Raw genomic sequence first — 25,970 nt, forward strand, 5'->3', positions numbered from 1 at the left:
GCTAGAATCTTCCTGGTAAGCGCACCTTGGGGTGCTTACACACATTATTAGAAATGGGATAAATTAATATGTGAGAATTAGCCTAGAAGAGGCTAGACAGAAATGGGCCAAGCAGTGTATAAAAGAATACAATTTGTGTGTTGTTATTTCGGGCATAAGCTAGCCAGGCGGCCGGGGTGCTGGGGACACAGACCTGCCGCTCCTATTTCAGCACATCTAAATTATATTGGTCAATTTTAAGCCACAATATGTCAATTTTAGAAAAAAGCTGAGACTTAAAATATCATTTCTGTGGCTAGGAAAAAAGTTTACTTCCCTTTATAGTCAGATAAAAGCAAAGCAGTAACAATAAATGCATTAACCTTTTAATATAAGTTCATAAATTCTAATTCATTTTGCACTTTATTGCCAGATTCATCCCAATTCATTGTTTTAGTTGAGTAGCCTGCTAAAAACCATTTCACTGAATCTCAGTTCTTACAGCAAAGAATCTTTCAGTTACCTTAAATGTTATCACCATTTCAAATATCTTAGCATTTTTCTAAACAAGTTCAAACAGATGATTTTCCTCAATAATCTATGATTTACCAGAGCAATGCTGAGGTTGATACTTTGTTTGTGATCTGACAAAGCTTGCCTGAAGATCAGAGTGTAGAGCTTGCTACTGGTTAGCCATAGAGGCCAGGCTGTGAAGGCACACACCTTTAATCCCAGAGGGGTGCAGAAGTAGACAGAATTCTGTGACTTCAAGGCCACACTGGGCTACACTAGACTTATCCAGTCTAAAAGAGAAACAGAGCCAGGCAATGGTGTCTCACACCTTTAATCCCAGCACTAGGGAGGTAGAAACAGGAAGGAATATGGCTGGGCAGAGAGGAATGTAAGGCAGGAGCTCAGCCTGTTTGGCCTGAGGATTCACGGAAACAGGATCTTTCCCCCTTCAATCTGAGGATTTGGTAGAGATAAGAAATCTCTCTAGTGACCGACTCCTTTACTTCTTTGATATTTCAGCATTTACCCCATTATCCAACTCCAGGTTTTTATTACTAAGACCAATTAGAATTCGTGCTACATCTGGTGCCCAATGTGGGGCACAAATTCAGGAAAAAGCCACTTGCCTGTGCTTTTGCAGCCACCAGCACAGGCCGGAGCTATACTTGGTTGGAGTCACTGCCCTGCTGGCTAGGTTTTCCTCTCTCACAGTGGGTTCTGAGCTTTCCCTACACCCCTCTTCTTGGGCTACTGCAAAACTAGCTGCCTTGAAACCACTCGCATTTCTACTGTTCTACACAGCAGCAATCAGCCTCACATCTTCATTGCCATCAGCAGCAGATTTGGTGAGACAATTGGGAATTCTTAAAGACAGGAATTATTTAAAAGAGAGTTATTATTCCCATGTTAAAAATGGAAACACTAGCAGGGCGGTGGTGGCACACGCCTTTAATCCCAGCACTCAGGAGGCAGAGGCAGGCAGATCTCTGTGAGTTCAAGACCAGCCTGGTCTACAAGAGCTAGTTCCAGGACAGGCTCCAAAACCACAGAGAAACCCTGTCTCGAAAAACCAAAAAAAAAAAAAAAAAAAAGGAAACACTATTACAATGGAGAGTTAAGTCTATGTATGATTACAAACTACATGGTTTAAAATTGGAAAAATTAAATCAATTAAATGAAGAGATAATTAACTTAATCTGCATTGAAATAATGTTAATTATCATTTTCCTTATTGTTGGTTTGATAATTATTGGTTTATCTCTTAAAAAGTTGGTTGATATGAGCACAAAGACACAGGCCTTAGAAAAACTTATTAAAAGAGATCATAGAGCTATTCAGATCCAGACAGAGGAGTTTATAAGAGAACCAATTTCAGCCTTACATTATAAGGTTAGAGAGGAATAGCCTAAGGTTTTTCAAACAACCAAACTTAATTTATCCAGTCACTTTATAAAAAATGACAAATGCCAAATATCTATAAGTCTGTTTAAGTGTTCACTGGAATTCTGTGGAAATGCTAGATTTAAGGAGATTCAAGGAAGCAATAGCCTCATATGGCATGAATTCACCTTTTGTGAAGCAGATGTTATACTAATACTAATGCTAATACTAATAGTCAACTTAAAATAGAATTATTCCTCAAGACTGGAGAGAATTGGTTATAGCAGTCTTGGAGCCTGGTCCTCAATTACAATGGAGGACCTGGTGGAAAGATGAGGCTAAAACCATTGAACAAGAAGTAGGGCTAGAGGTATTGAAATTTCCCAAGACCAACTTCTTGGAGAGGGAGATTATGCTAATATACAAAGTCAATCTCTGTATCATGAGCACACCCTAGTTTTATGCCATCCAGCAGCTTTGAATGCTTGAGATAGAATTGAAGAGGTAGGAAAGAAAATTGAGTCATTCACTAAAGTGATATAGGGCCGAAAAGAAACCTTAGCTGATTCCTTATAAAGAATGACTTCAGCAGTAAATAGACTAATACCAAATTTAGAAGTCAGACAAATAATAATTGAATCTCTGGCTTTTGCAAATGCTAATTCACAATGCAAATGGATAATCAGGCTGTTAAAGGTAAGATCAGCACCCTTGGAGGAATAGATTAACTATACAATCAATAGTGAATCTCATGACCATGATGATGCTTGGATAAGAGAGATTTATTTCCAGAGGTTTGAAGAAAAAAAGGAAATGCCAAGTGTTTCAATGTCAGTAAACAAGGTCACCTAAAAAGGGATTGTAAACACGCACTCCTAGAAACAGTGTTTTTTCTAAGCATAATCCAAACAGAACTCTCCCTTTTGGGCAATGCAGAAGGTGTGGCAAAGGTAGATATTGGACTAATGAATGCAGATCAACAAGGGCCAGTGAAGGTAACTCTTTGCCATCAGAAAATGCTTTGAAGGGCCTCTCAAAGGTTCCCATGTCAAGTTTGGTTCCAATTTCCTGTCACTGTTGACCAGAGCAATTAAAGAACCTAATGCTTATTGTAAAAAACCATACTGCTCTGGATAATAAAACAGCTTTACAAAATAAAAGTTTCAGGAGAAACCATAAACCAAAATTGATAAAGGCCAGATTTGAACAAGAGAAACCTCTTAATGTGAAAAAAATGATAGTTCATCAATCGGTGAGACCATTCAATCTAAACTAACTTACGTAACTAACAAATTCTTTTCATTTGATCAGATGTAACTTGCCAAGAGGGAATCTCCCCCAAAATTAGGGTTGCAGAAGGGTTTTGTTTTTGTCTTTTCAAGAGAATGAAGGAATCCAGCTAAGGAATCTGAAGACCATTGGACAAATGAGACATGTGAAGAAAAAGAACAAATTAAATAAAAAAAAATTCCCAAGAAAAAGAGTATATTGACCTATTAGTGTATCACATTTTCAACAGAATAAAATGTCATAAATCTTCCCAATTGTTTGTTTCTGCTATTCCCTACAGACATATAATGCAAATGATCTTTATGGAGTCACAGTCCAGTTAAAGATTAAAGCTGGCTTTGGAGTTGAAGTGTGACTCTCCTTCTCTAAACCCAAGCATGCTTTGCTTATTAAAGGAAAATCCAAAATCTTTGTCTCAAGTCAGAAGAGCCATCTGATATGGAACATAAGAAAGACAAAAATTTAGGGACTATTTTATTGCCACTAATCTCTTAATTCTTTGGCTGTATTTTGACTGTCTAAAGTTTTTCTTAAGGTATAAATATCTCAAAATTTATAAGATATTAACTTTTTGTCATGATATTAATGGTCATATAGAGTATTAACTGATTCATCTTGTTTTCTGTACATGATTTTGAGTTTCAGTCTCTATCAGTTTTCTGCAGTGAACCATGACCATACCTACATGAAACCTTTGAAGTCTCCAAAAGGAGGATGGGGACCCACAACAACAATTCTACCAGGCCTACAATAACAGCACTAAGCTGAAAAATACCACTTAAAGATTGGCTTGGAGTACACACTGCTCAGGACAATGTTGAGGCAGACAGTTGAGATGACCCATCTTCTCAATTCTAGCCAGGACTTGATAAGTTCTGGACTTTCCCATTATGCAGAGACAAGACAAGAAATGATACAGTTACCTCTCCCAGGACTTGACAACCCCAATTTTTCTTCTAGAGTTCTCTAAAGATGCTGTTGCCCCAAGACAGCAGAATATAAATTTAAGAACACAACACCCACATTCCCAAGAGGTAGAGTGGTGGGTTTTGGTTTTTCATTGTGTTATGGATATCTGTCATTATTTGTGGTGGTTGGTTAGATGTTGTTGCTGGTAATGGTCAGGAAAAAAGTTGAACATAGATTCAGGGTTCTTGTTTTGAAAAGAAAAAAGGAGGTATATAGATATGATAGGATAAAAGGTAGATTTTTTTAATCTACAATAAAAAGGAAAAGGTGGATATAGAAATAGGATAAAAAGGTACACTTCAATATTGAAGCTACTTTTAAACCAAAAAAGTAACTTATAGTCATAAATATTTTACATTGATATGGATTTTTTATATTGATACAAATTTAAGATTATTTTTGTTAGAACATACTGTACATATGTTTCTGATCTTGTTCAATGTATTGTACCTATACAGCTCATTTAACAATGTAATGCAAATTTCTAGTCCTTGAAAGTTATTATTACCAAATATCTAGGATAATAAAGAAAATACAGGTTAGTAATTAGTCACCTATTACAATCAAACTTGTAATCATGTCAGGAATGTTTTAAAGATCAAACAGAGATTTATTTTATATAGACAGATCATCTTCAAATACTTAAGAGATCTACAGAATATGGCACTTTAAAATGTTTTAATAACATAGGTTCTTTTCTTTTCTTTTTTTTTTTTATGACATGTCTGCTCCTGACAGTAGCAATCTACTTTAGAGAAGATGATGGGTATGGAAGAAACTCCATATGGAATTTACTTTGTGAAAAAGTTAGCCACTGGGCAAGAAAGTACCCTTGCTTCAGCTGCTGACAGAATGCTGTACAAGTTGGACAAGCAGGATACATGTAAGCAGAGACTGCTCTTACATTTCCCGGCTGCCCAGATCCGAATCATCACACAGAATCCTTTTCTGACCAGGAAAGTTTCTTAAAAAGCTAAGTAGTGTGGTTAGGATTACGGCTTTGCCTTTTGACTCCATCCGGTCCAACATGGCAGGGATACATTCACCACCAGCTCTGCAAGCCATTCTCACTGCCCCAGCTCCAGGGACACAGTGGATTTATGTTGCCGCTATTAAACAAACCCATTCAAGTGCTCTACAACAGAACTTCCAGAAAGAGCCAGAGCCATTTCTGCCACCAACATGAACCAGGGAGCTGTTTCTTAAAGGAGCCATGTAGTTTTTGCTGCTAACACTGAGTCAGGAAGCCTTCTCTTAAAGGAAGTGCACCTCTGCTTGCCTCTAGCAAGCAGAGCCCACCCAATGTCATACTTAACTTTGTTCTTTTATGTCTGGAATTCCTTCCCAAGCACTCTCAGGTTTTATGTGGATGTAGTTGGCCCGATGTTGGGCACCAATTTGTAGTTGTACCAATGAGTTTCACAATAGCATGGAATGGAGTAGTATAACAAAAGTTTATTTATTTGGGTATAAACTCAAAGTAATAGTAGTGATCCGCAGTCCTCTGTGTGTGCTAGGAACTGGAACCAAATCCAGAAGAAAAAGGGCCATGCAGGCTTTTCATCGGCACTTAATTAGTACATGAGACCACATCCAAAGTGGGCTGGTATCTTAAAGGCTATTGGCTGAAGGTGTTCCCACAACAGATACAAGAGAAAGTGACTGCCAAACTTTGCCAAGATAAGGTACGATAGCCCTTCAGAATACCCTGCTTCACACAAAAGTCTGTCAGATATGCTAGGCCTGTAGGCCAAAGATGGATGCCCCAGTGTTGCAGAGGAATTGTGACTATCCAGACAGCTAGTTGTTTCTGTCATTGCTCACATTTTTTTGGAAGTCGCTTGTTTGCACATCTTGCTTACTCAGTTAATATTATTTCCTTCTCAGGTGTCTGAGGAAGTTGAAGACTAGATTGCTATAATTTTCCTTGTTCACAGATTCAGAAAAAACATTCACTAAAGATGTGTAAAATGTATAAGATTGAGAGATATCAAAAGATAGTTTTAGATGGTAATACAAGTTAGGTTAGAAAGCAAATTAGGTACAACCTTTTGAACTTACCAAAATAGGATATATAGAGAGTATTTTCTCTAAATTTGTCAAATGTTTATGGACTAGACATTGCTGATGAATTTATTGCCTGCATATACTATATATCATTATTATACTTATTGTATATAGTTTTTCTTATACTCGTTATAACCTTTTTTATTTTAGACAAAAAAAGGGAGATAAAAGTGGTGATATTTTGTCTGTGATCTAACAAATAAAGCTTGCCTGAAGATAGGAGTGTGGAGCTAGCCATAGAGGTCAGGCAGTGGTGGCACACACCTTTAATATCAGTACTCAGGAGGTAGAAGCAGACAGATCTCTGTGAGTTCAAGGCCACACTGGGCTACACTAGATTGATTCAGTCTAAAAGAGAAACAGAGCTAGGTAGTGCAGTCTCACACCATTAATCCTAGTACTTGAGAGTCACAGGTCTTTAATCCCAGCACTAGAGGAGGTGGAGAAGGAAGAAATATGTCTAGGCAGAGAGACAAATATAAGGTAGGAAGAGACAGGAGCTTAGCCCATTTAGTCTGATGATTCATGTAGACAGGATCTTTCCCACTTTGATCCTAGGATTTCGTAGAGGTAAAAAGTCCCTCTAGTGGCTGGCTCTTTTACTTCTCTGATCTTTCAGCATTTACTCCATTATCTGACTCTAGGTTTTTATTATTAAGACCAATTAGAATTCAAGCTACACAATGTATCTCACAATACATGATTAGAAAAGACACAATATACAATACAGTTGGAAAAAATTAAATTTGGTAAGTCGTAATAGAGCATTTTCCTTACAAACCAGATTAAAGAGAATAAGTAAACATTTACTTGGATAATTTCTCCAAATTTTGTCCAATAGATCCATAGTGATAGATACATAAAGTTGAACAATATATGAATGCACCTGTGTGTTTATTAAATGAGTAAAACTTAGAAACTCTTATTATATGAGTAAACATAGGTTTCTGAAATCTAGAAAGACCAATAGAGAAAAGAAAATGAATGAATTATATCAGAACAAATATTCTCTTTGAACATTTGCATTTTACCCCCTTTGTCTTTACTGTCTGGCTTTTATTTAAACTTAGTACTCATCTGTAGCAACCATATTAACAGAAGTGTGAAGTATTTGCTTCCTCCCTTTAGATTATATATATTTTTAACCAATTTTGGAAAGTGAAATGTGGTCAATTATCATTACTAAACTAATTTTACAAAGATGCACCCATCAAAATGTTTTCAACTTAGTTAATGGTATCATTTTCTATTTGAATGCAGTCCACAGTTGGCCAAATATTTATTGAGAGTTAAGAATCAAAATTACTATATTTTCCTTTGCTTTAGTAAGTATTCAACAGGATTATTCATTCATTTATTCAGCAAATGTTTATCAAAGTCCCCACACATGAATGGCTTTGGTCTATCAGTCACTGAAAACACAAGGCAGTCTCTGCCCTAGCTGTGCTAAACATCTGAACAAAAAATAACAGAAGACAAGTTCATGACAAATGATATGAACAGAGAATATTTAAAAAGGAAATGGAGGAAGGTAAATAGCCAGGAACAGTCAAAGCTTAATATTTGAAAAAAATCAGGGGCTGAGTTATGCAATTATGTGGAAGAACCTTTCAAGAAAGGTAGATGACAAGTCATAAAGCTGTGTAATAGAAGCATGCTTTCTGTGTTTGATGACGAGGTGAGGAGTGTGGTCAAAGACAGAGTAGCAGTAAAAAAAAAATGTAGGAAGCAGGAACTACACTGTGTATGTCTCCATTAATGACTAAAGACACTGGCATTTGAAGAGAATTCCCTCTACAGCTTTAAACAGAAGGGTAGCATGATCCAATGTTAAGATAAGAGCTCAATTCAGCTACTACAAGAAACAGGGAGGTTAAGAGTAGAAGTAAAAGATTATTGAGAGAATAACACAGTGGTCTAGGAAAGGGATGCTGGTTATTTAAACTAATTAGGTACATTTTAAAAGCAGAGGTAGAAGCAGTCAGAGAACTGTAGAACCATTAATAAGCTAGGGAGCAGTAGGAGCAGAATGGCTTCACAGGGGAAAACAGTTCTATGTAAGATTCTTGTGAGGTTTCAAATGGAAGTATACAAATGAGAGAGAGAGAGAGAGAGAAAGAGAGAGAGAGAGAGAGAGAGAGAGAGAGAGAGAGAGTGTGTGTGTGTGTGTGTGTGATTATATGATTCTAATAGTTTTAGGTTGTAAACTTGAGAACATCAACATAGAGACTGACCAGAAATCACCTAGTGAAAATATACAAGACAAATGTATGTTACTCTGATTAAATAAATGACACTTGTAAAACTAAGAAAATATGTAACTGAAGTGATTCAGATGTTTACTGAATAACACAAACAAATCTTAGTCTCCAATAGGAGAAAAAGAAAGAGAAATCAAATTTGATGAGAGCTAAGGCTACTATTCTGACATACTAGTTATATGACATAATTGATAATCTATAGACACTTATCCTCTATTTTCAACAAAAATAAAATAGTGTTGGTGGAATAGCTCAAGAGGTAAAGACACCTGCTACTAAGCCTGATGACTTAGGTTCAGTACTTGGGATCTACATGGTGGTAGGAGAAAGAATTGACTCCCATGAGTTGTCCTCTGGCCTTCACCAGCAAATTATGGCACACACACACACACACACAATGTACTTAATTTTATATAAACAGATAGAGAAAAGTAAAGGTAATTAAGTAATACACTTCATCCCAGAACCGCAAATTACTTGTTAATTTTATTTCTCCATCACTCAACATGTTATCCTTAAATATTATAAAACAGAAGATTTAGGTAAGACAACATAATGAACTCTCTGTCTAGTAGAAGGAAATCATTTCTGTATCACGAGACCATGGCTAGATGTTTTTGAGAAGTGATAGCAATATCAATTTGACATTTCAAGGGATTTATTTCTTAATTAGCATGTTGATCCAATATTCTATTTTTATTTTTCTAAATCTTAATGTCAATTTATAATCTGGTTGAAATTATTTCCATTAGGGTACTAGGACACACAAAAAATAATTATCAAGGAAAACCGTAAAATTTAGGGAAGTTCCTGTCAAAAACAAATGTTCCATTCTATAAACTTACTTCCTTTGAACTATACTTTTTAAACTTCACTAAAATCACAAAATGATTATACTAATTTACTTCTTAAATTAGCCTATATATATATAAGAAGTATATAGATTAGCCTATATATAGGCTAATTTAAAAATACACACACACACACACACACATATATATGTGTGTGTGTATTTTTAGATTGATACCTATGTCAAGACAATAATATATTTTAAATACTGCAATCATTCATGGGTCACAAGGTACCTGAAGTATAATTTTTATGTACTAAATAAATCTGATGCTTTGTTGTATAAATTGTTTTCACAATAATGTTAATTTGGAGTGGGACTACTTAAGGTTTCTGAATGAATTTTGGAAGAACAAAGGCAAGAAGTATTACATACCTGTTTTATGGCAGTTACTGTTATCACAAAGAATAATGGGAGTCCACTGGTAATTGGACTAGTAGGTGTGTCAATCATAAGCTAGATTTAGAGAAAGAATGAAGAACATTGCATATTTATATTACACATGATATAGCTAATATATCATACTATTGTACAATGTATATAGTTTGGTTTACAACTTTGCTCTCTTGACTACTTCACAGGTGTGGTAAAGTCTTTCAACCATACATTCTCATATACTGCTACACTGACCTCAGTTACTCTGCTTTACTGTTGTTTTGATTTTTGAGACAGGATTTTGCTATATGCATCCCTGCAAATCTGAACTACTGTTGATCCTCTTGTCTTTGATGCTCAAGTGCTGGGATATAATCATGTACCACCATGTGTAGGCACATTGCTTTAACAGTTCTTAAGATCTTCAATGTTTGCCTATGATGGGTCTTTCTTCTTTTCATATTTCTTTGTACATCATACTATATGCTGAAAAGTCTGTTTGCAATTTTAACCCAAGATTTAGGATAAATGGACCCTAGAAAAGAGAACTAGAAGTGGAATATGGAAAATGATTGTTCCTACAAGTGATTTTGTTATACCCAGATGAATCAGAAGACAAGAGCTAGGAAAATGGTGCTGCAATTATGATGTAATCACATAATGAAGTCTCTACAAGTTGCTGAAGAATACTTACAGTAATTACACAGGTTAGTAAGAACACAAATCTTATGATTTATTAATTTCCCTTGACTTTGAATTGGCTGATTGAATTTGCTCTAATCTATATACATGTTGATCTTAGCAATTTGAAAACTGCATACATGGAATGTGAAAATAGTTAGCATAGTTTCATTTTCCCAAGAAAACCACTAGATGCTCTAGTGATATAAAATTAAAAGTTCCTTCTCCATTCACAAAGAAAAGCATTTTAAACTAAATGTTTCCTAAAGCTTTAAAATGGTTACCTGAGTAATTTTAACTTTTCTTTTGAAATTCTAGGTTCTACTGATAGACCAGTTTAGAGCAAAAACAAACTTTTAACATTGAAGAAAAATTCTAAGGTTTTATCAGAAAATAATAACTGTAAGGAAGTGATAATCACAATATTTAAAAATTGACTTACACTTGAGTTTCAATTTACATTTTGAATTATATATGTATACATACATATGAAAAGAAAAGCAAAAATATTTAGATTAAGAAGCTACTGAACAGTTTATGAAAAACTTGTAATTAAGCCCAGAAAAGTACTCTTGTAAATACTTAAGAATTAAGAAAAAAAGGAATTAAGAATAATTGATTGACTATGGTAGTAAACATCTATAATTCCAGAAGTGCAGACACAGATAGTGAGCTCATAGCCAGTCTAGGCTACATAGTAAGACTCTAAGGTACATTGTAAGCATTACAGCTCAGAATGGAAAGGTATGCTGGCAGCTGAGAGCCAAGGAATATCACAAAGTCATACTGCAAAACAAAGCTCACACAAGAGATTTACTGGAAGGGCAAAACATTATGAGAGTGGTTGTCTCTGTACAGGAGAGTAATAGTGGAGTAGTTACTGAACAAGATACGGGCCTTATATAGTTTCTTGGGAAGGGGGTGGAACTTTTCATGGTAGAGCTTTCCAGGGTGGAGACTGGTGGGATTTCATGTACAGAGGTTGGGTTTTTTACTCTGTAGGGTTGGGGGCTGGATCCAGCAGTTAGGGCAGTTAACAGTGTCCTGTGGCCTGGACAATTGTGTGCTTAGGGCTTACATCTCCTTTAGAGCTGTAGGTATCCTTGGCAACTGAAGCCAAGGATACCTTTCTATCAGAGTTGTAACACTTAGGCATGCATGCAAACACACATATGGACGAAGGAAAAAAAAAAAGAAATGAAGGGAGAGGGAAATATTAAAAAAATTTTAAATATAAATACAATTTATTGGGGTGAGGTTTTGCTATGTTGTTAAATTAGCATCAGACTTCTGGGTACAAGCAATCTTCATCTGCCTCAGACTCTTGAGTATCTGTGACTGTAGACTCATGCCATATCTGATTAAAATAAAATTTAAATAAACACACACACAATCTTGTATGATCACAATTCCACAGGCAGACATGTGCAAATGACGCACTACATGGCAACAGCCAAAACATGTATACTCCAAGGCAGGTGTCTGAAAATCACAAGTACTATTCCTTGACTAGGTTAGAGTTTTCAGTACTATGGCACACTAGTAAAGAAACAAAATGAAACTGATCCTAAGATTTATAGCCTATGTTTTAGAAATCTAGATTTGATTTAGATAATTTATTAGTGAATAGAATGGTGAAGTTACAGGATAAAAATAAATCCCACAGTCAAACAACTAAAAATACAATGTATTTTTCCCTATTGTAAAATATATGCTTAGGCAGTGAGTTTATAAGTAATCCACTAAGTGATAAAACTTACCTGAACCAAAAATATAATAAGAAAATAAAAGTTTGCCACTCTTCTGAATTGTTCAAATAAATTTTTTGGAACAAAATTCCATACAGTATACTAGGGAAAAAAGAAAAGAGAAATCAATAAATATTCAAAAACAGTATGTACTACATAGATGCAATTATAAGAAAAGTATAATTGGATTTACAAATCTTTTAGGCAAATTAATATAACATGATGCTAAAAAAACTATCTGGTTTCTATAATTTAAGACTTTTATGCTACTTTCTTTTACCCCCTTTTTATTTATTGGTAATTTTAGTATACTTTTAAAAAGGAGATATGAAACCCTTTAATTTTGCATCCAGTTTTTGATTTGTTTTGTCTTGTTTTTCGAGACAGGGTTTCTCTGTAGCTTTTAGAACCTATCCTGGAATTGGCTCTGTGAACCAGGATGGCCTTGAACTCATAGAGATCTGCCTGCCTCTGCTTCCTGAGGGCTAAGTTTAAAGGCATGCGCCACCACTGCCTGGCTAGTTGTTGGGTTTTTTTTTAGAAACTAGAGATAATGTCATAACATTTTAACAATACATTTTGGATTTGGTTACATAAAAGTGAAATAAAAAAAGATGAAGAAGCATTGGCAGAAATGCTAACAAAACTAAAAGCATTTTATTTTACTATGTGTCAGAACCAAATGAAATGGCCTAGTCAATTATTCTCTTTTTACATGAAATACAGAAAAATGACCTAGAATGTGAAATAATTAGACAAGCTGGTGTAGGAGGTTCTTCTATCTATGTGTTGCTTTCATTGGTTAATTAATTAAAAAAAAAACTGCTTGGCCTAATAGGGCAGAACATAGGTAGGCAGGGTAGACATAACTGAATTCTGGGAGGAAGAAAGCAGGGTCAGAGATTGCCGCCATGGAGCCAGCCACCAGGTCAGACATGCTGAATCTTTCCCAGTAAGCCACGACCTCATAGTGAAATACAGATTATTAGAAATGGGTTGAATCAAGATGTGAGAGTTAGCCAATAAGAGGCTAGAGCTAATGGCTAGGCAGAGATTTAAATGAATAGTTTTCTGTGTGGTTATTTTGGGGGGTAAGCTAGCTGGGCAGCAGGACACGGCCCGCTCCTTCCTACAACAACAAGCAATCAATGGGATAAACACCAAAACAATTTATGAAGGACGCAAAACTGCCACAAAGTCCTAAGAGCAAGACAGCTGAGTATAATGGTCAAAAGCACAGATGGATGAGAGTAAAAATCCTGTGACTCAAAGTTGTAACATTTGTTGGCTAAGCTTAGACTTAATCTCTGTTCTATGTATCCTCCTGTGTCTGACTCCCCAGCACTGGGATTGCAAGTGCAACTCAATTCTACTTTATGTGGGTGCTACAGATCCAAACTCAGGGTTCTCAAGCTTTTGGCAAGTCCATTACTGATTGAGTAAAGTCCAGGCATAATTTAAGTCCTGATCAATCAGGCTCTTCTGGTTAATCCCAGCTGGAGTAAAAAGCAACTGTTCTATAGGGGTCAGAGTGTCTCCACAGAAATTTCTTGATCACCTTATTGAATGTACAAAACTTTCTAAGAATTAAGTTGGCAATGCCCTGTGTTTTCAAATGTCTATGTAGACTATGATACTAACAATATTTTTCCTCCTATAACTGTAAAGTAAACAATGATATAAATTGGCAGTAGGCAAATGGTTTCAAGATAGTTCCTTTAAAGGGAATGGACAGAAGGTTACACAGTTAAGAGTGTGTATACTGCTCTGAGGAATTAATTCTCAGCACCAAAGTCAGGTGGTTCACAGTTGCCTGTAAATCCAGCTCTAAGAGCTGAAGCCTCTGGTCTCCACAGGCACTTGCACTCATATGCCTATATTCACACAGAGACATACACAAATAACAATAATAAATTGTTTTAAAATTTTATGTATAAGAGTCTTTTATATATGTGTGGACAACCATATGTGCCCGGTATGCGCAGAGTGCAGAAGGCATCAGGTCCCCTAGCACTGGATTACAGACCGTTGAAAGCTGTCGTGTGGATGCTGGAACTATGGCCACTGAATTAAGATATATCATTATCCAAGCTGGGCATAGAGGCGCATACCTTTAGGCCAGCAGTTCTCAACCTGTGGGTTACAACCTCTTTGGGGTCAACTGACCCTTTCACAGGGGTCTCATATAAGATAGCCTTCATATTAGATATCTACATTATGATTCATAACAGTAGCAAATTATAGTTACGAAGTAGCAAGAAAATAATTTTATGGTTGGGGGTCACCACAACATGAAAAACTGTATTAAAGAGTTGCTTGCAGCACTAGGAAGGTTGAGAACCACTGCTTCCCAGCTCTCAGAGGTAGGCACATTTCTGGGAGTTCAAGGCCAGTCTGGTCTACACAGTGAGATCCAGGACAAATAGGACTATATATTGACACCCTGTCCAAAAAAAAAGCAAACAAACAAATAAGATTTATCATTATACATCTCCAACATATCAGATACACTAAGATGCTTAAAAGTAAAATAAAGAGATTAAGAGTTAAATATCAACAGTTGTAGTCAAAGATAAAATACATAAATGAATATATGACACAAAAGAAAAAGCAGCAAAGGTCCTTGTGGATTTGTAGAAAGTGTCTCAGAGAACAATACAGGACTCAAAACAAGAAGTATATCATGCCAGCCTCACTGAAGCTTGAGAGAACAGTGTCACCAAACATCTACACTTTTAACTGACACAAACTCAACATTTTTAAAGACAAATCTACACCCTTTTGTCGTTAGATTTTTGTATTTTAAAAGCCACAATAGAAGCAAGAAATCCAGCCAAGCTTCAATGGTAACAGAGTTCACTGAGCTGAGACAGCCAGCAATACAGTTAAGAGGTTCCAGAAACAACTGAGACACAACAGTAGGGAAGCAAGATAAGGAGACTTTGACTTATGCTAAAATGTTTTAAAGAGAGTGCTTATTTAAACATACTTCTGAAACTTTGGTCAAAAACATCAAACCTAAATGGCTGCAAAAGAGAACAGCCATATAAAAGCACTTATTTAATCACAGCACTTTTGGGGACTCTCAGTTTCCAACAGCAGCTAAAATGTTTTATGTAGACCTGTGAAGTCCTAGCAGATGAGAATTTTAAATACTAGAATTTAACAGAACTCAGAGGATCTGATCTGAAAGCCTCCTCCTAGAAGACTAGCTTCCATAGTATTGGAAGGTGCTATACAAGCTGCCAACAGAGAGAAGCAACCAGTAGTCCCACCCAGCTGTGATGCCTATTAGTCACAACAATGACCCACATTATAATACTCCTAAAAGTTTATCTTCATCAGTGGTAAATCCATATTTATATCTATATCAGTTGCAATCATATTTTATCAGTAACCACCATCTCTCTAGTTGGACATAAGACCCACTCAATTGGAGAGAAGTCGTGTCTGGTACTGAAAACCTACCCAGGGTTAGAGAGGTCATGGATCTTAGAGAACACAATACTACTACTTCTCTAAACCAACATAATTCCTAACTGTATCCTAAATTCTTTTCTTTGTTTCCACGAATAAGTATAGCTCTCACCCACCATCAAGGAAGCTTCTCTTTGCAATAGACAGAGATCACTGCAAAAAGCCACAGTTAGTCAAACTGCAGAAAGCTGATTATGGGGTTCCCGGTTCCAATGGCTATATCTATAACACAGTTCCTGAATCTAAGACTCAGAAAATAGCATAGAACAGGGGGTAAAAAGGCTGTAAGAGCCAAAGAACCAGGAAATCGGTTGTGAGACTGACAGGGAAATATGACCCAAAATACCTCAACAGTATAGATACTTAAACAAGATCAGAATAAAGAAAACACCAACAAACATGCTAACACACAAGGAGGAAATCTCAGTGGGCTTTTCACCTAGACAAAGGCAGGTAACTGAGGAAAGCTAAGAGCAGTAGAACTAGTCTTCCCCAGGGGTCAGTCATGAAGTCACAAACATACAAGCAACATTAAATGGACTCAACAGGTTGTACTTATACATGTAAAAGTAACAAAGAAAAATGGGTTATAAATTTGAGACAGAGTGACAGCTGGGAGTGGGGCGTTAGAGGAGTTGGGGGGGGAATGGGAAAAGGGAAATGACTAAAATTAAATTTTAAACACAGAAATTAGACTTAAAAATTAGGCTATTTTAAAACCTATAAAATGTTCAAAATATAGATGAGCATGATCTACTATGTTAGCATCATCACATACACAGACACACTGTGACAGCAGAGAGAAAAGGACAGAGAAGAGGGACTCTGAGCTAAGGTAACATCCAAGAAGAGATGAACTCAGTGTTTGAGGAAAAGCATTAGCATTGTAGAATATTATTTTAAGATGTGCTACATTTGTTTTTGCTGGGGAACATTTGTTTAATGATGAAAAGATTCATTGCATCCTTTTATGTTGCTTTGTTTAACTCTGTGAAGTTGTTATTTTGCCTGTTTAAAGCACCTTATGGTCTAATCAAGAGCTGGATGGCCAATAGTGAGGCAGGAGAAAGGAGAGGCGGGGCTGGTAGGCAGGTAGAATAAACAGAAGGAAAAATCTGGGAGAAGGGAAATCAAGGAATGAGAAAAGGAGGAAAGGAGGATTCTAGAGCCAGCTATGGAGTAAGAGTGAAAGGAAAAATACAGAAGTAAGAGAAGGATAAAAAAGCCCAGAGGCAAAAGGTAGTCAGGATAATTTAAGTTAAGACAAGCTGACAAAAAACAATTCAAGCTAAGGCTGGGCATTCATAACTAAGAATAAGCCTCTGTGAGTGATTTATTTGAATGCTGGAATGGTACCCCCCCCCCAAAAAAAAAAAGCTAAAAGAGTAAAACACCACAGAACAATGACAGGTAAGCATTCTAACAAATGAGCTATGAATATATTCCCAGATCCACATCTACAGTGTTATAATAAAATTGTTTATCCTTACCTTAGATGAAATGATCCGGTTATCTATAAATTTCTGAGGTGTGTAAAGGCCATTCTGAGGAAATCTGTTGGCTATGTAAATAGTTCTTGTGTCACTTTGATGTGGTGGGTCAAAACCCTAAGACCAAACAACAGAAAAAGAATACTGGTCAACAGGCCGGTTGATATAATATTTTACTATTGGTTTAAATAACTGATCAGATTATACATATTATTGGCTGTAAACTGCACGTCAGCTGAATCCCCTTAAGTACTACAGTTAAGCCACCAGTGCTTTTCTTCAAAGGTGAACAGGCACACCTGTTTATTAGTTTAGAAATAAATGAACTAAGTCATTGTAGGGACCTGGTCTGCCCTTATTCCTGGGGCGCATCTCGAGGACAATTTCTGGTCAACATGACCTAGCATTCAGCCCTTATTCCAGAGGCACAAACAGTTGCTAGTCAGAGGACTAGCGTTCTGCCCCGCCTGGTTAAGTTCTTGTATTTTCCCCTGCCCCACCTGGTGATTAGCTGCAGGGCATTCATTCCAACGTTGATATGGTAATTTCCCACCTGTCACGGGCGGGGGTCCTAGTGCCGCAGTTAGTTAGATAAGGACTTTCCCCAGTCTGAATAAAGGGCATTCACTTGATCTCCTATAGAATGACCCCGACCTCTTTGTGTGTTTTGTTTAATCTCCAGGCCTTGCCAGTAGCGCGCGAACTGTACCAAGGGTGTAACACCAAAACCGGGTGTTACAAGTCATACCTTCAGTAAGGAAAAACAGTTTACACTCTCAAATATGCTACAAGAAAAAAAAAATCAGATATGAGAGCTATAGAAGCTTTCTTTACTGCATTCCTTGCTTTTCATTCCTGTGAGTACCTTGCTTTCTGCTGTGACAGATTCTTACTGACAGAAAGAGAAATATGTCTAGCTAATTTGACTACCATGCCTGATAGCCTGATAAATTATTTTTAGCCTCTTCTATACCCAGAGATCAACTTAGTTTCAAAAAGTTTTACTCTCAAAAGACTACGATTCATGTGATGGATTATGCCACCCAACTTTATACTAGTTAACAGGTAGGATTTCCTGGAATATAGATAGAAATATGTTTACAATATTTCTTGAGGAACAGATACTCTGCCTTCAAATTCAGAAGACTATCTGTGTTGGTTTGCGTTTTGTTGACTTGGCACAAACTGGGAGGAGGGAAACTCATCTAACAAAATGCCTCCATCAGACTGACCTGTAGGTAAGTCTATTTATTTTCTGGATAAATTATTGATGTCCCAGTGTGAGAGATTGAGAGCAACCCACAGGGAGTAAGCCAGTAAGTATCACAGGTTCCTCCATGGCCTCTGACTCAGTTCCTGCCACGAGCTTCCTGCCATGACTTCCCTTCATAAACGATGGGCTATATACCCTAAGATAAAGTAAGCTCTTTTCTTGCCAAGTTGCTTTTGGTCATGGTGTTTATCACAGCAATGAAAAGCAATTAGCATACCATCCCTGCAAACACAGTAGTAAAATAATCTTAGCAGAGAGTCTTAGTTACTTATCTATAGTTTTGGTAAGACAGTGTGGCCAAGGAAGGTAATTTTCAAAAGAAAGTATTTCATTTGGAGCTTGTTGAGAGGGTTAGAGCCCATGACGGCAGAGCAAAAGCAGAGTGGCAGAAAGCTGAGAGCTCAGTCTTGTCTGCAGGTTGGGAGCAGAAAGAGAGAGAGTGCTAACTGGGAATGAAGTGTGCATTTTAAACTTCGAAGCCAGGCCCCCCAGTGACACACCTGCTCTGGGCCACACCTCCTACAAACAGTTCCACCAACTGGGGACCAAAACGTTAATTAAGATTGGCAAGGAACTAGTGTATCAACTCCCTTTAAATCTGCATTAAAGAACTTAAAGTTTAGGGGGGCAGGGAGAAGAAGAGGCTCTAGAACAGTGGTTCTCAACCTGTGGGCCAAATCCACTTCGGGGGCTGAACAACCCATTCACAGGAGTCACCTGAGACCATTGGAAAACACAGATTTTTGCATTATGTTACATAACAGTAGCAAAATTGCAGTTATGAAGTAGCAGTGAAAATAATTTTATGGCTGGTGGTCACCACAGCATGAGGAAGGCAACATTAGGAAGTGGTTCTGGGACATCCAGGGCCACATGGAGAAACTGTCTCAAAAAAAAAAAAAAATAGAACATAAATAACTCAAATAACTATAGTCATAGCTAGAAAAGAAAAACCATCATCTATAGCTATAAATATTTATTAAAAGTCTTTGAAATTCATTTTATTTTTACTTTGTGTATTCCCATTGGGGAGGGTGTCAGCATGCCATGGTATGCACATGGAGGTCAGCAGACATGGGGGGGGGGCTTTATCAAGGAAGAAAAAAAATACAGTATTATAAAATGAGAAAGGGGAAGGGGGAAATAGAACAGGAAAGATGAAATGGCTTGAGGGATGGAAAGACAGGGTGGAAGAGGGAATATAGGGAGAAATAACTGACCCGGAAGGACTTTTGAAAAAGTCACATAGAAACCTATCATTGTGGAAGCTTCTAGTTTAAACTGACTAGAAGTAGTTTAAAGTGACTCTATAGTGACTGAACAATAATCCCAACTAGATGGCACCCATTACTAAGTGAAGCTCCTAGTACTAGAATGAGTTACCTTTCTGAGTTGTCAACCACCTCCTGCAATTACAGGCTATTGCCAATGCTATTTGTTACTCCCAAGAACTTGACAGTAAAACCTACTGCTGAAAATACCATAAACTTGAGTTATAAAACATGTATATGTTCAGCTGGCACTCAACTGGAAACGAGAGTTCATAGTGCTGCACACTACCAGAAGAGAAAAGTAATCAACAGTCCCATCCAGCTAGGAACACTGAGAACTACAGTCACAACCTGCATGGCAAGATATGCCCACTGGTGCAACAGTACTGTGACTGTTCTGGGAGTAACCTACTGGATTAGCTTTAAAGCCTGCTCCATGAGATATGAGACACTCTTAGTGAGGCCAAGAACCTGTGGCTTGATAGATCATGAGCCCGAGGGGAAAACCTACTACTAACCTGCTAAATGGACATGCCAATAAATGACTCTTAATGACTTGTAGCCATATCCATGAATCCCTGTCCTCCCACCCCCCAACTGAGAGGCTTCTTCTTGCAATATACAGCAATTAGCACAGAGACCCAAAAGTGGTAAACATGTAGAGAACAAAAGACTTCAGAGTGTTCAGCCCTGACTGGATGTCTGTATAAAACCTTTCCTCTCAAGGTTCAAGGATCTAAGTATAAGAGGTTGGACAGATTTTAAGAGCCAGAGGTGTTAGATGACTTCAAATAAACTTTTCCAGATACAACAAGGCAGATATACATACAAATTCATAGCAACTGTGAAAATATAAATACAAGACCTGCATGAGATCAAGCTAGAGAAAACAGAATCTCAGTATGGAGGAGGTGAGTTAGACATGAATTCACACCCTTCCCTAAAGAGCCATCTGCATTTGATTGTTGCCAAGGGAGGGAAAATAGGTTTGATTCCATGGTGTGACACCTGGTGTACTGGCCTTGCTCTGGGGAAGGCCTTTAAACCCAGGAGCAGTCAGCCAACACAAATTGGCCTCACCCATTTCTTCAGAGGGAGAAAAAGAAAAGGAAGGAGAGAAAGAGAGAGCAAAGAGGGAGAGGATGAGGGAAGAGGGAGGAAATATGAATGCATGCTCTGAAAGTTGGTGGGTAGGGAGGATCTGGGAGGAGTTAAGGGAATGACTTTGAGCAAAATATATTGTATGAAATTCTCCAAGAATTAATAAAAAAAAACTTTATTAGAAAAAGAAAGTATATGGGGAGTGAGAAGTAATCTGGAGAACAGGCTAGGACACAGATGAAAAGAAGGTAAGCAGAGCCCTGGGGAGGCTGCAAACAGAGGTATTACAGGCAGGACTAACATGTGAGATCTCTCTGGCTGGCTACTAACTGACAACAGACCACAGGGCCACGGGGAAGCACTGCAGCAATCAAGGGAAGAGGCCTTAGCCTGGTGTGTGTGTGTGGGGGGGCGGGGTGCGGGGTGCGGGGTGCGGGGTGCCGGGTGCGGGGTGCGGGGTGCGGGGTGCGGGGTGCGGGGCTGGCAGGGAGAGCAGAGAAAGAAGCAAAATTGCTTTAGCCTGCGGGGGAAGAGGGAAGGGAGAGAATGGGTTTGCTTCATCCTTTTTAGAAAGGAAGACAAAAGCATGACTTGCTCCCCCCAAAATTAGAAGTGCACATATTCTTTTCATATTTCATATCATAGGCAAAGCATTTTAAGTGACAAGTAAAAACTACACAAGTTCAGGATATACAATATGATATGCTGAAGCAAGATGTTTTTAAAATTCATTTGATCTCTCTATAATTTCTTCTCCTTAGACACTAGCACAAGAAAAAGGCAGTATACTTTAAAGAACTGCTTTCTAAAATTTGAGACTAGGAGGTAAGAGAGGAAAATGGAAATACATAGAATATTACAGTAGTCATATACTTAAGATTTCTTTTCTTTGGAGATAGAAACATAACTATGGGTAATAATGTCTAAGGTTTGATTTAAAATTGGTCAGGAAGTAGAGACAGTATGCGAGGGGACCCAGTAACACTGGCTAGAGCTAATAATTACCAAGTTGGTTAAAGGATAAATGGGGTCTCATATGTCATTTTCTGTATTTTTATATATACTTGAAATTTTTCCTAATACAGACCATAAGTAGCATATCAAAAATGCCTGCTTCACATAAGCATTAACTGCATATGCACCGCATGCATACATATAATATGTGTTGTTCATAACCTTCGTAAAATATCGGAGAATGACTGAGTTAATGTATTATGAACATTACCCTATTTATTCCTTTCTTGGTGGTATTTTACTTCCAAATGAAATATGGAAATTTGGCATATGATGTAAATTTTCCTAAAGAGAAATTACAGTTTAGGATTTTCTGCATAGGTTAACTCAGACAGAATGTAGTACTACTGTGGTCCATATGTAGACTCAACCAAATAAGAACTTAAACTGGGCACAGTGATACGTGACTGTAATCCCAGGATTTGGGAGGTTGACAAGGAAGAGAGTGAGTTTCAGTAGCCTGGGCAACACAAGCCAACACAACAAAAACAAAACCAATAAAAACAAAAATACCCACTAAAACAAATAATCAAACAAATGGTATCTCTGCTGAATACACAGTCTCTCATTTTTTTTTTTATGTTTTCCATACTTTATTCTTAATCTATAATCCTGGAATTTATATATAAGCCTGGAACTCTCAATCTGCCTGCCTCAGCCTCCCAAACTCTGAAATGATAGACATACTACACCTACGTTAGACTTTGTTCTTGCTGCTGTGCTGTTCCCTAAGTAATTCACTATAACACTTGTGCTAAACTTCCACTGAAACTATAGAGATAACTTTAAGTGAGCTAGTCAGCATTAAAAAACAACAGCACCCAAATGTCTCACAAAGCCATTTTCAAGTGATAAGAAGCCAGCAAAAGAAACTTGTTGTAGGACTTATTCACAACACTAGGGAAAACTTACTTGATCCATTATAACATATATACAGAAGAATTAAAAGTAAACATACACTTACAATCCCCAAACTAAAGTAAAAATAAGCCTTAATATCTCCTATATTGATAAAATAAATACACATTTCTTATACTGAATTTGATAAAGAGATTCCAGGGGAAAAAGCAAAGCAAAGAACGGCATCTACTCTGTACATGAACTCATTTTTTAAAAGTTTTGCATTTTGAAAAATAAGGTATTCCTTATTTAGATAATTCTGGAAACAAACTAAAGAACAAACACATGAATAAAATCAAGAAGTCCTTAGAACTGAAAATTTTCTTAAATTTATTTATGAGAGAGGCTACAGTTACCGCAATGTAATAAAACAGAAATACCCAAATATGTTATTTCCTTAGCTTTCATATTTAAAGGCTAATAAAAGTAAACATGTAACAATTTAATAAAATATATTTTCATATATATATATATCTCAACATAATTTCAATTAAAATTATTATGTGATATTTAATCCTAATTTCCTCAACAAATTAGGTTTTCAAAGGCCAGTATGTACTTACAAACACACATCAGAAGTCATATTTTTTAAGTCTTTCATAGTCACACGTGAATACTAGTATGGACAACATGACCCTAAAAGGCATTTAATGACAATAACGGTCCTCACCAGGCTCTGATGTGAGGTCCCTGAGTGAGCCTGGGAATACTTAGACACCTCAAACACTTCACCTTGACCAAAAGAAAACCTTCAGACTTACGAACACACTTTCATAATTACTACATTCAGGAGATCGAACAGGAAGGCCATGAGTTAAGACCAGCCTAGGATATTGTAGTGGTATTTCATTTGTATTTTAATAAATTAAAGCTTGCCTGAAGATTAGAGAGTAAAACAGCCCCACTGGTCAGCTTTACAGACCAGGCAGTGGTGACACACACCTTTAATCCCAGTAGCCCTACTAATTTGCCACAGAACTGGGTGGTGCATGTGTTTAATCCCAGTGTTGCACACCTTTAATTCCAGCCCTAGTGAGGAAGCCAGTTCACAGACTCAAGACTCACGCAGGATCGCCATTTTTGGACTGAAGTTAAGGTAAGAGCCAGTGGCTGGCTGCTTTGTTTCCCTGGTCTTCAGGTTAAACCACAATTTCTGTCTCTGAATTATTATTAATCGTACTTCATTTGGCAATCAACTTTTGGGATGCACATTTATAAAAAAGCAGTTTGCCTGGAGGCTTTTTAGCCATAGGCACAGGCCAGAGCCTAACACAAACCTAGCCACCCAAATTCAGAAGAAAAACCAGCACTCTCAGATCTCCTCTGCCCCAGTTTAGCTTCCATGTAAAGATAGAAAATACACAGAGAATCTGGACACTATATGTCATTGTGATGTCTTTGAATTGCTTGACGGCTGAGGAAGGAGCAACAGCAGCTGAAAGTCATTTGATTATAATGTTGTTGGATTAATCCAACCTATATATTTTAAAAATGCCTTGACTTCAAAATTTAAGTCAAAAGGTATGTTACTTTGGAGAAGAGATTTTGATTTTGTTTCCAAAGGAAGTGAGAGGCTATGGATTCATTTTGGGTTAAGAAAAATAAGGTTTGATCAAGGAAGACCTCCTAAAAAATCTCCAACAGAAGCAGATGGCTCAGATGAGCCAACATTTTTAGAGCACCTCTGTTGCAGTTTCCTCTGAGATTTTTGTTTGTTTGTTTTTTTGTTTTGTTTTTCAAGACAGGGTTTCTCTGTAGCACTGGAACTTGTCCAGGAACTAGCTCTTGTACAGCAGGCTGGCCTTGAACTCACAGAGATCCACCTGCCTCTACCTCCCAAATGCTAGGATTAAAGGCGTGTGCCACCACCATTTGGCTTCCTCTGAGTTCTCTCTCTCTTTTAAAACAAACAAACAAACAAAAAACCAAAAAACTTTCTCGTCAGAGGTTAGATAGTTCAATAGCCCAAGAGACCTAGGATAGAAACCAAACATGACCACGACCAGAAAAATAAAATAAAATAAAGCCAATGAAATGATTCCTAATGATACTTCTGGGTTGAAGCTTGGCATAATTCTTTATCAGAAAGGCTTCATTCAGCAACTGATGGGAACAGATGCAGAGATCCATGGTCAAACATTAGGCAGAGCTTGGGGCATCCTGCAGAAAAGGTGGAGGAAGAATTGTAGGAGCCAGAGGTGTCAAGGACACAAGAAAACCCAGAGAATCAACTAACCAGGGCTCATAGAGACTGAACTGACAATCAGGGAGCCTGTAGAGGTCTGACCTAGGCCCTCCGTGTATATGTTATGGTTATGTAACTTGGTGTTCTTGTGGGTCCCCTAACAGTGGGAACAGGCAAATGCTGTCTCTGACTCTTTTGCCTGCTTTGGGGACCCTTTCCCTCCTGCTGGGTTGTGTCATCCAGCCTTAATATGAAGGATGTGCCTAGTCTTCTGGCAACTTGAAATGCCATGTTTGGTTGATATTCCTGGGAGGTCTGTCCTTTTAGGAAGGGAAATGGAGGAGTGGATTTAGGGGAAAAGAGAGGCTGGGGAGTGTAATCAGTGCTTTTTCTTTTAGGCCACCAATCAGCTACCAAATCATAACATGGAGATTTATTAGTAGTTCTGAATGCTCAGCCTAGCTTAGCCTTTTCTGGTTAGCTCTTTTAATTTAAATTAACCTGTTTTTCTTTATCTACCTTTTGCCTCAGGGCTTCTTACTTTTCTTTCCTTCTTACTTTCACTGCATCTCCCTTCTGGCTGGCTAACAGCTGCCTAGCTTCTGGCCTCAGGCATCTTCCTCATTCTCCACCTCCTGTGGGATTCCCCTCTGTATGCTATGAATATGTTTTATTACCACTGGTTATTAAAGAAGCTGCTTAATGGCTTAATTCCAAACAGATACAGAGAAAAAGTAGGCAGCGTCAGGGAGGAGCCTTGTAGCTGCCAAAGGAGAAAGACACCAACCAGAACCTTACTGGTAGGCTATAGCCTCATGATGATTCACAGATTAAAAGAAATAGGTTGATTTAAAATGTATGAGTTAGCTAGGAATATGCTTAAGCTATTGGCCAAACAGTGTTGTAATTAATATAGTTTCTGTGTTATTATTTGGGTCTGGGTGGCCGAGAATGAATGAGCAGTCTGTGCCTACATCCTCCTATTTATTCTTTCTGCCTACCAGCCCCACCTATCCTTTCTCTGCCTAGTTATTGGCTGTTCACCTCTGTATTAGACCAATCAGGTGCCTTAGGCAGGCAAGGTGAAACAAATGCAACACATCTTTACATAATTAAACAAATGCAGCATAAACAAAAGTAACACAC

At 37.5% G+C, this 25,970-nt stretch overlaps 1 protein-coding gene across 1 annotated transcript in view; it reads right to left on the reverse strand.

Moving 5' to 3' along the window:
• Atp11b (ATPase phospholipid transporting 11B (putative)) overlaps window positions 1–25,970 on the reverse strand; it is a 97,930-nt gene that overhangs the window by 67,697 nt on the left and 4,263 nt on the right. Inside the window, exons 2-4 of the mRNA XM_050138320.1 lie at window positions 17,081–17,197; window positions 12,126–12,215; window positions 9,685–9,765 (exon numbers count right to left, since the gene is read on the reverse strand). Coding sequence (XP_049994277.1) covers window positions 9,685–9,765; window positions 12,126–12,215; window positions 17,081–17,197 — 288 coding nt within the window. The remainder of the gene's footprint in view (window positions 1–9,684; window positions 9,766–12,125; window positions 12,216–17,080; window positions 17,198–25,970) is intronic.

Source organism: Alexandromys fortis, unplaced genomic scaffold (genome assembly GCF_014885135.2).
Source record: "Alexandromys fortis isolate MF-2015 unplaced genomic scaffold, M_Fortis_MF-2015_v1.1 scaffold_15, whole genome shotgun sequence".
NCBI lineage: Eukaryota > Metazoa > Chordata > Mammalia > Rodentia > Cricetidae > Alexandromys > Alexandromys fortis.